Source organism: Vicugna pacos, chromosome 7, assembly GCF_048564905.1.
Source record: "Vicugna pacos chromosome 7, VicPac4, whole genome shotgun sequence".
Taxonomy (NCBI): domain Eukaryota; kingdom Metazoa; phylum Chordata; class Mammalia; order Artiodactyla; family Camelidae; genus Vicugna; species Vicugna pacos.
This window is the reverse complement of record NC_132993.1, coordinates 36,462,281-36,475,712: the sequence shown is the minus strand read 5'-3', so window position 1 is coordinate 36,475,712 and position 13,432 is coordinate 36,462,281. Positions and strand designations below refer to the sequence as shown.

The 13,432-nt window shown below is 40.4% G+C and overlaps 1 protein-coding gene across 1 annotated transcript in view; it reads right to left on the bottom strand.

Annotated features, from left to right (window-relative positions):
• Positions 1-13,432, bottom strand: part of AOAH (acyloxyacyl hydrolase) — a 155,339-nt gene that overhangs the window by 121,275 nt on the left and 20,632 nt on the right. Inside the window, exons 4-5 of the mRNA XM_072964672.1 lie at positions 5,966-6,032; positions 751-850 (exon numbers count right to left, since the gene is read on the bottom strand). Of these exons, the coding sequence (XP_072820773.1) occupies positions 751-850; positions 5,966-6,032 (167 nt within the window). The remainder of the gene's footprint in view (positions 1-750; positions 851-5,965; positions 6,033-13,432) is intronic.

Genomic DNA, 13,432 nt, shown 5'->3' with positions numbered 1-13,432 from the left:
ATTTAATTAAATTAATAATATTAATTAATATTAATTATAGTCTCATTCAGAGTGTGAACAGGAAATCCTGTCAACATTTGCCACCTGTCTCTGCCTGAAGTCCAATGAAAAATTGTCCAATATGATATAATGCACACAGAGTATTCTGACCAGCTATCTCTGAATAATGATATTAGTAATAATTACATTATCTACCTTTTTATTAACACTTACTTATGCAGCAAGTATTGTGCTGAGCATTTTATATATATTAGTTTACCTACCTCCCACAACAAACCTATGAGGGAGGTGTTTCAGGTATTTTATTATACCCATTTTATAGGTGAGAACAATAAGGATTAGACTAGGGTGGCCAACTTCCCGGGTTTTCCCAGGATGTGACTCCCTGTGCTTATACCAGGAAAGTCTTGGGCAAACTGGAAGAGTTGGTCACTCTATAAAAATGACTTGCTTGATTTAAAAGTGGTAGAGAGGAATTTAACCTCTTCTCACCTTGGCTGGTCAGACTTCCTACCTACTGCCAGCCCAGCTCTAGGTTACCATCCAAAATAAACAGCCAAGAAATTCTTCGGCAGCATGGGGGAGGGATCTAGGCTAAAACTTGGGAATATTATTCCAGGCAATGTAATGGAAAATGTCATTTTCCTGCCCCTGTCCCCAAACCACTGAGCTACTGAGGCTGAGCCTCCCTTGAAAACATTTCCAAAGGGCTTGCATGTAATCTGACATTCAGAGTGAGAAACCACTCACCTTGGGAAGGGGATAGAGGTGACAAAACGGCTGGCCAGGGTCCTGTTTACAAAACTCCAGGGTGTGACACACAACATCGGCATTCATATCTGCGCTAAGCCTGGAGGAAAATGGGCCAAAACAAAGGCTATTTAAGATCTCCCAGGCATTAGGAAACAGAAGCTATTTCAAAAGAAGGTAAATCCCCAGAATGGATTCTATCATGGCCTTTGAGTCCAGTCCCGTGTAACTGCTGGATTGTAACGATTTCCTGCCACTTACACTCTCCTACTTTTAGAATGAAGTCCTGGGGGTGGGGAGAGGGCGCCAACAGCACTGAGCTGTAAGTCAGCGTCTCACATGGGCACTGTGATTCTTTTCAGGAGAAGCCATGAATAAAAGTGGGAAAGGAAAAATGGACAGGGGTATATTTGATTGGAACACTATTTTAGAGTTTGCTGAAACTTACAGCAAAAAAACTTTATGATATAGCCTTAAACATCCAAAATTATTTTCTCAGGCATAATCCAAATCATCTCTTTCCTTTTAAAGTAAATATATTTCTTTACCTTATGGAAGGAAATACAGTACAGTTCACTTTTTTCCCGGGGATGGTGTCAGGATAGTGTTCATCAAACATTCTGGTGTATGTCTAGGGTTGAAGGGGCTAAAACAAACCTTCCATATTCACTTTCTACCTGACACCCCCAACACTCTTCTTAAACCAAGAAGAATAAGTATAAAGTGCTGCTTCAAATGAAGGAACAAGTCATGTATGGAATTTTAGTAACTTTCCCAGGTAAATTATTGATTCAAACTCAAACCAGAACAGCAACAACAAAAAAATCCAGAAACACAGGTTGGTAATATCTAGAGACTAGTCTTGGAAGGACAGTTACTTTTGAGGGTTTCTTCCCAGCTCACATGATCACTTAACTGCCCCCTTCACCCATAGGGGTGGATTCCTGGCAACCATGTTTATATTCCATATCTTCTCGCCAAGCTGGTTGGACCTCATTAGACTACCGTTCAAGTGGGACCAATCAGATTCTCTCCTATGGAAATTTGGAATTGGTATTAAAACGTTTGACTTCATTCTGGGCTATTCTAACAGTGATGGTAGTTATAGTGACTTGGGACTGTAAAGTTACTTCCTGCCATGTAGACAGAGCATTTAGAAAGCTAGTTTGTAGAATGGGGTTCAGGGGGCAGAACCCAATGTCTGCAGTGAGGAAGACTCAGAAGAGTGTGCTCCTGTGTTCCTTGTGGTGTCCCAGTCCTGTTTACAGTTTCTGTCTGGAGCCTGGATATTTACTTACCTTTAAGTTGCACAAAATGCTCTAGGTTCCCTTATAATAAATCTACTCCAATACCCCACACCCCTCCTCAACCATTACAATGACTATCTCTAAAACTATTACAATCACAACCATTTTTCTTCTCTCCCTAACCCTCCACCTCCTGTTTTACCTTCTACTTCATAAGCAAAGCCAAGTCATTGCTCGGTGTATTTTTTTCGTTTTATTTATTTATTTATTTATTTTGACTGAAGGTAGTCACAGCCCACACATGGGTTAACCCTTGAGAACCACAGGTTAACTTGGCAATGCTTGGCTGCTGTGATTAGGGTCTGGAAGAAAGTCATTGGACCTGCTCCCTGACTTCATTCCTGTTTCTGCTTTATTTCCCTGACAAGCATTCTACAGACTCTTCATTAGGTTGTCCACTCGACCAAGGGAGTTTTATCCCTGGACATGCAGAATAACAATGCGATTTAGAGAGGTAAAACAGTAATAAGATGCAAACAAAACAAAATAAAACAGAAAAGCACCCTAGTTTCACTTAGTGTGCGTAGGTAGCAGTTTAAATGGTTGCTGAACATTAAAATATCTTTCATACCTTGAGTAATCTCAACTGTGGATGACCAACAAAAAAGTGCTGGGAGGGGCCTTGAGAATTACTTTCTAACATGAACCTTCTTGCAGAAAGAACTGCCTCATATTAAGGAAAAGCCCATCGGAGAAAGGGGGTTCACCTCAGAGATCGTCAACTGTTTTGATGGTCACTAGTATGTGAAAACATAGGGTAGGACTGGCTCCCAAATTTCATTCCAGCTGAATGAGACTAACATGTGGCTGGCAAGATGGCTTTTCAACATTTTGCGAGCACCTGAGTTGAGAGGGGAAAAATGAGTTCATCATGAGAGTCATCTGCTTGGCCCCAGGGTTCCTTCATGGGAGGTGGAGGGGAAGGTAACTTAAAGGTAACAAGGCTGGGGGACAAGCTGTCTCTGACACATAAAGTCCATTACCTAAGTAATGTCTACTAAGGGTCAGTAAATCAGGAGAGGGCGGCTGTTTCCACACATCTGTTCTCAGCTTAATGGTTCATTTATTTAACTGATGACTGCTGTCTTTGTGGGGAATCTAGTATTTAGTGGACTCAGGAGGGTGATAAATAGGGCTCTGCTTAATCTTCCTTTGGTTTTTTTTTTAACTTAAGGCCAATATCCCATCTGTAGCAATTCAGAAACACCAGTGCCAACTCATCGTATGGTATCCAAGACCTATTCTCTTTCCCCTGCAAATAGAGCACAATTTCAAGTAAGTGAACTTGAATATGGGAGCGGAGATGGGGGCCTCTCAGTCAGAGAGTGAGGCTGGTGTTCTCTGAACTGAAGAATAGGAGAGGTACTGTGCACTTGGTGTCCCTCTCAAATTCTCCAAGACCAGAGCTTTATCATCAAAAGACTAGTTGTGAGAAGCACTTCTTGGACAAGAATAGAAAACACTGAGCCTCATACATTCAGACAAGTGTAAGACCATTAGAATACGCAACATGCAAAGAAGTGGCAAAGTAGCGCTTCTGCACTTGACCGACCTTGGGACAGACGGCTCAGGCTACACATAATTTGTGAAAGTAGTAGGAAATCTCCACAGCCATAATAACCATTCCTACTCAACACTGCTTTCTTTTTCCCAGAACAGCAAATAAGACCAAAATGGTCACATTTTAATTTACACTCTTTGACTACCTTTACAGGTAACAGAGGTGTGCAGGAGTGAGGCATGGGGGGCAGGGAGGGAAGCTTCAACACATCTGGCAGAGCTAATTAACAAGTTTAATTAGGATCATGGTAGAAGGAAGTCAATGCTGATAAGCATTATCATCATAAATCAAAAGAAGGTAGCAAGGTCAGGGTGAAGTTTGAGCAGACAGGCAGAGTGATAGCCTATGGCAGGAAATAAGGACAGGGCCTTTCACACGTGAAAGCTCTCAAATTTAGACCTTTGACATCCATTTCAATGAAGGATTTATACATTAATATAGAGCTACAGAGACACTCACAACATCAAAAAATCTTCCTCATGCAAATGAACACTTTTCTCTCACTTCTGGACCACACTCTTTATAGCACGTTACGAATTTAATCATTCCTCTATAAATCTTGTCATTATCTTGTGAATGGTGCAGTAACATTACTTAATATTTTTACTATTTAAAAAGACATTAATTACATTTAGGGTATATCATAATTGTTATAAACCCTGTTTTGCATTTTTTTCTTCTAAAACGTTAGTAGTTTAGGCCTCTCCTGATCTTCAAGAGCTCCTAAGTTTGGCATAGAAGAATTTATGATTTAGAGCATAAATAGATACAATGAAGCAAGGTGAGATGAACAGAAGACCAGGATCAGACTTGCTATGACAACCTTTGGCACAATGGAGTTAAGACCAGGAGGACCCAGCACGTGGTCACTGGCTAGGCTTGGCTGCTCCTGGAAGCAGCCCTTCCCTGCACGACCCCAGTTCTTGAAGGAATGAATGCCTGAGTTAGTGCTCAGGTATCCCACTTTCTAACAACATCCTGTGGTTCGCCTGTGGGTAGGAAATGTAATTGCTGAATAATTAGTCCATGAATCATTGAGAATTGACTGGTTTGATATAATGCGGAGGGATGCCCTCTGGGTTAGGAAACACATTTAATCTTGGAAGCCTGAAATTCAGGTAAGACTAAATAATGAGGTTGTCATTTTCAGGACCTACATCAACCCAGAATTGTATGGGATTGATTAAAACAAGCTGTAAGAGGAGGGCATCATAAGAAGAGAAATTTCTATCAGCAAACAATCAATATGGGTACTGGAAAACTACACACAAACAAAACTACTAGTGGATGGAACCACGAAGGGGGATCATTTATTATGTCTGTCATTCTTCAAAGTGACCCACTCCATACTAATAAGAATTAGTTTTCTCAAAGGAAAAATTTTCCTCCCCTCCCCACCACATGCTCAGGGAATGGCTTGCTGGGCCCATTCTTTCTCAACACCGTGTCCACTTGTAGTTATGTGAGGTGGGGGCTGTCTCTTGTCCAGTCCACACCTGCAGTTCCTGGTACAGTGTCTGTCTGCCCTCTCTTTGATCCCATGCTTAACTGGCTCTTGCACTCAATGCCCACAGCCAGCCACAGAAGAGCAATGGGTTTTCCTGTGAACCAGGTCACTTTCTTTTAACTGCAAAGAAGTAGGATTTGTTTGGGGTTGAGGTTTTGGATGTGCCAAGCCGAGGGAACATCTTATGCAAACGGTCCTGAGGCAAAAAGCTTCTGGTGTGGGGGGAGAATTACAAATGGTTTGGAGCGTGGTTGCAGCCAGGGGTGGGTCTGAAAATGTCCTCAGGGACCAATTCATAAAGAGCTTTGCAGGGGGGCTAAAGAATCCTGCAAAGGGCATGAAAATTTTTATGTTAGAGATTGCCATAATTAGTTTTGTATTAAAAGGCTCTTTGGCCAGCTAGAATGCAGGGGAGCAGGGCTGGGGAAGGGGAGAGGCCAGGAAACCAGCGAAAGGGAGGGGAGGAGGAAGAACCTGAGAAGCATGTGACCTGAGAACCCAGGAGGGAGTGAAGGGGAAGCTCAGAAGAAAGGGTCCAATGCCTGTGTCTGGCCACTAAAATCCCATCCTTGGTTGGCACTATTGGTGAAATTCTTTCTGAAGCATCTTGGGGAGAAACTGAACCAGGCTGCTACACTGCCTTCAAGGGGAGCCTTCGCCCAGGGTGACAAAGAATCTGAGTCTGGTTAGAATTTCCCACTATTAACAAGCACAGGATACAGCTCCCGCCCTTGTCCAGTAAGTACCTCCTGCTGGAAATGGAGCCGGCTGCCTCCCAGCTTTCCTGTTCCCCGCCACATCCCAGCACCCAATTCAGATTAAATGTGCTGGCAAACTCACAGTTTTATGATGTCTGGTCCAAATATGTGTACCACTAAATAGCAGGTGGTCTTCAAGAACAATTTTTCTAAGAAAGAGAAAGCAGGAGAAATAGATTATTTTTTATTATGATAAATTTAACACATGAGTTAATAATGATCTTTATGAGGAACTGAAGCTGAGTGCTTAATTTATCATTAACTCAAGTGATTAATTATAGGGGCTTGGGAGAAATGTTACAGTTAATGTAGCCATTAAACTATCATTTCCATCTCAGATTTATGTAAATGCCACTTTGTTTACTGTAGGTGCTAAGGACCACTAGTTTATTATAAAGATACGGTTAAATTCTGGAGTCTCATTTTCTTTTGTACAGCAGGGAACATCTGAACGTTGGTGAGGATCTCATTTGTTGATGATGACAGGAACAGGACTTGCCTTAAAGTAAATAATCTGTAATGTAGCTTTGTTAAAAATATTCTTCTCTGGTGTTCATTTGGGGGAAAAAAGACTTTACTTTGGCAACTTAGTTTTTGCTGTTTTGTATTTCAGAGATAAAAGGATACTGTCACAGGTGTCTCTACACTGCCATCTACACCAGAGAACACAGACACACGGACACACGGACACACACACACACACACACACATACACACACTGACAAAAAAAAATCTCCTTCCCCTGGCTTTCCCCAGTTACGGGAGTACAGAGAGGCTCTGTGGACTTATCTGCACATTAAAGCTGTTAACTCTCTGGTCCTGTTTCTCCAGTTTGTCAGTCTGCTGTGGAACACTGGCAATTCCATGTAGGACTTCAGCATAGTTAGGACAGATAGGCTCTCTTGGGAAGAGACGGGAAACCTTCCCTGAGCAGAATTTACCTTGTCATGCTAATCTCAGGTGGGGCTACTTGCCCCTTGCTCAGAAGGTAGGGTTGTGAAATAACAGGATAAATACAGGAACTCTCTCTGCTACTTTACTTTTACTCAGTGGTAAATAATGTAAACACTGCTTTGAGATCAAAATAGATAGCTCTATAGGATTATTTTTTGCAATGACTTCAAACACATTATGCTTTTGAAGTAGGAACTTAAAACGAATCCCACATTACTGTTGACCTTACAGAAAAAAACCAAAACTATGAGGAAATACTATGACACTGCATGACAGCAAATTAGATAACTTAGATGAAAAGAACAAATTCCTAGAAAGACAAACTGCTGAAACTGACTCAAGAATAAATACACAATCTGAATAGACATATAACAAGAGATTGAATGAATAGTCAAAAAGTTCCCACAAAGAAAAGCCCAGGCCCGGACAGCTTCACTGGTGAATTGTACTAAACATTAAAAAAAAAAAAGCATCTGAATAGACATTCTCCAAAGAAGTTATACAACTGGCCAAAAGACACATGAAAAGATGGTCAACATCATTAGCTATTAAAGGAAATGTAAATCAAAAGCACAATGGGATACCACTTCACACCCACTATCATCTGCTAGAATACAAATGACAGATAATAACAAGTACTGATGAGGATGTGGAGAAATTAGAATCCTCAAGTTCCGCTGGTGGGAATATAAAATGGTGTAGCCACTTTGGTAAACAGTTTGACAGTTCCTCAAACGGTTAAATACAGGGTTACTATGTGAGCCAGCAAGTCCACTCCTAGGTATATACCCAAAGGAAGACAGCCATATAGCCACACAAAAACATATACGAATGTTCACAGTGGGCTTATTTAAAATAGCCAGGAAGTAGAAACAACTCAACCCAAATGGCCACTAACTACTGAACGGATGAACAAAATGTGCTGTATACACACAACAAAATATTAGGCAGCTATAAAGAGTAACGACTGTCTGATACTCATGCTACAACATGGATGAACATTGAATACACTATGCTAAGTGAAAGAAACACATCTGTATGATTCCATTTATATGAAGGGAAGAGGCAAATTCACAGAGACAGAAAGTCAATTAATGGTTGCTTAGAGCTGGGGAGAATGGATGTTTGGGAGCTGACAGCTAAGGGATGTGGTCCTTTTTGGTGTAATGAAAATGTTCTAAAATTTATGGTGGTGATGAATGTACAACCCTCTGAATATACTAAAAGCCACTGAATTACACATTTTAAATGAGTGAATTGTATAGCATATGAATGAAATCTCAATACAATTATAAACAAGAACAGCCCCTCTTTGGGTGCTCCTTTTTTGGGGGCACTGCAGTCAAGAAGCTCGGGTGTCCCAGGACTCAAGAGACCCAGGTTTCAGCACTAGCTAACTGGCTTCTGACCTTCTGGGTTTCAATTTCCTCGTCTGAAAAATGTAGGAGTAGAATTCAGTCCCTTTCATTAAACTGTCTTGGAAGTTTGGGGGATTATGTAACAGACATTCAAAATTCCGTGAACTTGCAAAGCACTTTAGAAATGAGTTTCAAATATTGTTAACGTAGAGCTGGTTTAGCCGACAGTGGAGCAATTTAAAAACACCATGGTGTTCTTTGATACACTTGCAGTGCTGCCTGAAAGGCAGAGAATATTTGTCTTCTTTCTGGTAAAAGAAGAAGTGGTTGCCTCTGTGTGTGTTTTTTTTAGAACCTTGTTTTGCTCGAGTTGAAATTAACAGGGACAGGATGCTTCTCACCCTCTGGGCAGAGCCATCTGAACAATCAGTTTCCTCAAACGGGTTCTGTGATGGCTAAGAATGAGAGGCCCCTGTAGCGATGGCTAATGTGGGATATAGACGGACTTCTGAGAGCTAAACTCTCGATCAACATGGACGGGTGCAGAGCAGAGACAGGCAAAGTCTCCAGAAAAAGCCAGATAGGGCCCGGGCAGCCACGATCAGGTGGTCACCTCTTATTGCTACAACTGAATAAAAGACTGGCACCAACTTATTGCTAGCAACCTAGCTGATATAAAAGGTATACAGCTAAACCCTGCTTGTGACCAGGAAGGTATAAGAGCACTGAATTTCTACAGAATCCAAAGGACTTGGGACAGCATAGAAAACAAACAAAAAGGTATGGCCATTCCCAAGGGCAGAAGAATGTTAAAAAAGAATCATTCTCATAGTCATCATGCATGAGGTGTGTCCATATGTGTGTGTGTAAACAAAACCTAGAACATTCCAGGTTTTAAGTCGCCTTTACGTTTACCATTATTTCTTTTCTCATAAGAAACTTTTGGGGCAGTGGTTACTTTTACCCTCATTCTATAGGGAGGAACTTAGAGAGCTTAAGACTTGTCCAAGACCACATGGTTTAATAAGAGATTAAAAGCTTTTACTCCAAAAGCCCAAGTTATTTGTAGTATGCATTTCAGTGTATGCAGGACATTTTACTGTCAACTATCTCAGGTGTGGCAGGTATACACAAACTACTGATCAGAAATTTGAAGAGTGAGATGTACTGACCAATGAGATAGTTTTGTGGCTGTATGTTCTGGGCTGCATGTAGACTTCCAGAACTTACAGAATATGAGATGAGTTGCCTTCCTCATTTTAGGTCTACATGAGTTTTTAACTCCCATACTCGATGGAGATAAGATTTCTGCATAGGTGACCCAAGAAAGTGAAGACTCTGGCAAGACTCTGAGGGCATGAGTCTGCTGACCCCAGTGAGAATGATTCCATTCATCATTTTTCCATTAACAATTCTGAGATTCTTCCAAGGTGTTTACTAATGAGAGCCAGAGGCAAAAGCAGCAGGTGAAACTGAAGGTCAGAAATACTTTGCACAATTCGAAAAAATTGTCTTCCCAGACACAGAAGAGGTCAAGCTGATTTCCTGAGTGATTATTCTCAACAATGTTGTGTGCATGCTTTCTTTGCTAAGGATACGTTTTATGTTCTCGTTCAGCTTTGGTGGGAAAACCAGTAATTCTTTTTTTTTAACATTTTTTATTAATTTATAATCATTTTACAATGTTGTGTCAAATTCCAGTGTAGAGCACAATTATTCAGTTATACATGAACATATATATATTCATTGTCACATTTTTTTCTCTGTGAGCTACCATAAGATGTGTGTATTTCCCTGTGCTATACAGTATAATCTTGTTTATCTATTCTACAATTTTGAAATCTCAGCTATGTCTTCCCACCCCTCGCCCCCTTGGCAACCACAAGTTTGTATTCTATGTCTGTGAGTCTATTTCTGTTTTGTATTTATGCTTTGTTTGTTTTTTCTTTTTTAGATTCCACATATGAGCAATCTCATATGGTATTTTTCTTTCTCTTTCTGGTTTACTTCACTTAGAATGACATTCTCCAGGAGCATCCATGTTGCTGCAAATGGCACTATGTTGTTGGTTTTTATGGCTGAGTAGTATTCCATTGTATAAATATACCACATCTTCTTTATCCAGTCATCTGTTGATGGACATTTAGGCTGTCTCCATGTCTTGGCTATTGTAAATAGTGCTGCTATGAACATTGGGGTGCAGGTGTCATCCTGAAGTAGGGTTCCTTCTGGATATATGCCCAGGAGCGGGATTCCTGGGTCATATGGTAAGTCCATCCCTAGTCTTTTGAGGAATCTCCACACTGTTTTCCACAGAGGCTGCACCAAACTGCATTCCCACCAGCAGTGTAGGAGGGTTCCCTTTTCTCCACAGCCTCTCCAGCATTTGTCATTTGTGGACTTTTGAATGATGGCCATTCTGACTGGTGTGAGGGGAAAACCAGTAATTCTTAAAACTAGTTTTTAAAATAATAATTGTGCATTAATGTGCATCATTTGACTGCCCCTCCTTCCCTCCCATCCCATTCTCCTGCCTTACCAGACAGGAGGTATTACTGGGTGCACGCAGGCACTAGGCACCAGGCCCATTATGTTTTCTAGGAGAAATCTTTACCTAAGAAGCAGACTATCTTTGTCACCCTCTGCAATTCATGTGACCATTCCCGTGCATTCTACCATATCCACAGAACGGAAACAGTAATGCCCACCCTGCCTTTATGTCTGTCAGATGACAGCCTTTACTCTGAACTGAATACTTTATTTCCAACCAGAGCTGAACATTAATTAATAAAATGAAAATAATCTCAAGTTGCCTTTTTAATCCTTTGAAATTCCTACAACTGAAAGGCAGCTCACCACTGAAAACTGAAATACCTCTTCTGCTCCCCTTGGTGAAGTGCCAACTTCTGTTTCGCCAGAATCTGATTTTCAGCCTCTCATTTTCCCTCAGCAGATGCTGAAGCTTTCTGTTATGAGTCAGAAGGAGCCAAGATGGAAGCCTGAATACCAGCAATCCTGGTTCATGCTGTTTTATGTTTTGCTAGGACATTAGGACAGGAAAATCTGAGAAGTAGGATTTTTACCTAGCCTTTCATCTTTGGACAACACAACTTTGCTGAAAAAGAGAAAATCAAACTCAAGGCACAAATGGTGGTATCTGTCAGTGTGGGTCTATTACACAGAAAAGACAACCAATCGAAACAAGTCAATGATAATTATGACTATCATTTTTCGTTTTTTGTAAAATGGTGATAACATCTTCCTTCTCTAACTGAGAGATGTGAAAATATAAAGTAAGCTTTCTAATAGATTTTGACTGTCCAATAATAGGGGGGTAGATAAAATATGAGACATTTATATGCTGAAGGACGACAGAGTAATTATGAGGCTTCACCTAAATCCACATATGTCTTGACGTGTATGGATTTCAAAAACATAATGTTGAGTGAAAAGCAGAAGTTAGAGAGGGGTAGATACAGCAGACATTGATGTAAAACTAAAGCCCCCACAAAGGAGGATTCTGGAAAGATGATGGTGGAGGCAGCAGGGTCTTAGAATGTTTTTGAATCTCTTCCCCCCCCCCAAAAAAACAACCTCTGGGTAGGAAAACCACAACCCTGTGGACAACATTTACAACAAAACTAGACATCTTAATGAGGCCCAAAATACAACTAAGGCAAAGATAAGCCACTCACAAGCATGAGACTTGTGGGTTATCAACATTGGCGTGGGAGACAGTAAAGGAAGGGAACGGGATGAACAGGAGAATCCCCCAAGCAGCCCATAGGTACTGATGACACAGGATGCTGGCCAATTAAAGAACATCAGCTGAAATTGGGAAGGGTTTTGCCCACTGCAATAGCAGATAAGTGCAAAGTACTCAAGGTTAAAAGGACTGAAGGGCTTGGGGTGGTCAGGCATCTCCAAATTCTAGAAACTGATCTGCCAGAGCTCCCTCCCAGGACAGCCTACAGTGAGTAGAAACTGCTGGGTTTGGAATCAAAATTAAGCTGGATAGAAGCAAAGAAAATCCAGACAAAAGTGGGCAGGGGAAAAGAATCAGGAAATCTCAGAATGCAAAGCAGCCATGTATTTATTTTTTAACACTACACAGAAACAGCGGAAGAAGGAGTTCTGTGCATTTGAAAATCTATCCTAAACTGCTTCTCTTTCTAAGAGTTTTGGAAAACTAATTTCACATAAAAATGAGCAACAGAAATGTATCTAGGTCAACTCCCATACAAAGTTATTATAAGAAGAAAAAAAAGAAGGAACAGAATCACATCCTTACAGACAGCAAAAGCATGCCAGAAAATCATGCCAAAAAAAGGATTAAAACATAACAGTATCTCAATATAAGCTGAGAAGTGTTAATAAAATGATAGAAGACATGAAAGGACAACAGAAATCAGAACCTGAAAAACTCAGACATGGACTAGAAACTCAGGGAAGAATACAAGATTATAAAAGAAATGAAGTCTAAATTAGAATGAACACAAGAAGAATGGCGTACAATAGCTGACATTTTACAAGGACTAGAAGGTGAAAAACAGGATCATTTTCAAGGTAAAAAAATAAATGAAGTGATAAAAAGCATTCACTCCAGAAATAGGCAAAACCGTGAATACAGATAGAGATTTAAAACGTGGATAAAAGAAATCCCTGAAGAAGAAAATCAAGTCAAGGAAACTGAACAAATACTAAGAACTTTCTTGAAATCATATTTAAAAAAATGGATTTGAAACCACATATTGAGAGAGCACACTGCATGCCTGAGAGCATCAATATTCGACACCAAGACATAACCTGGTTAGTTGACTAAATTTTATAGAAGAAAAAAAATCCTTTGAGCTAGGCAAAAACAGCAAGTGACTTGTAAGAAAAAGAAAATCAGATAATCATTAGGCTTTTTGATAACATATTTAAGATACTGAGGGAAAGAAACTGTGTGCCGAGGATTTTTATATCCAGAAAAACACTGACTTTCAAGTATAAAGGGCAAGCCAGCTTGTTACTGACATGCAAGAATTCAGGGAATATTGTTCCCATGAGTCCTTCCTGAGGGATGAACTTTAGACACCAACTCAACTCGAGAGACATCTGCTTAAGGGCTGGTGGTGAACATCAATCATAGAGTTGCTGGTGGAAATAAAACTAAATGAGGGTGAAAAAGGAAAGTATATATTGTATGTAATGGTCATATGCTCAAATAATATAGTACAATGATTAAAAGGGAT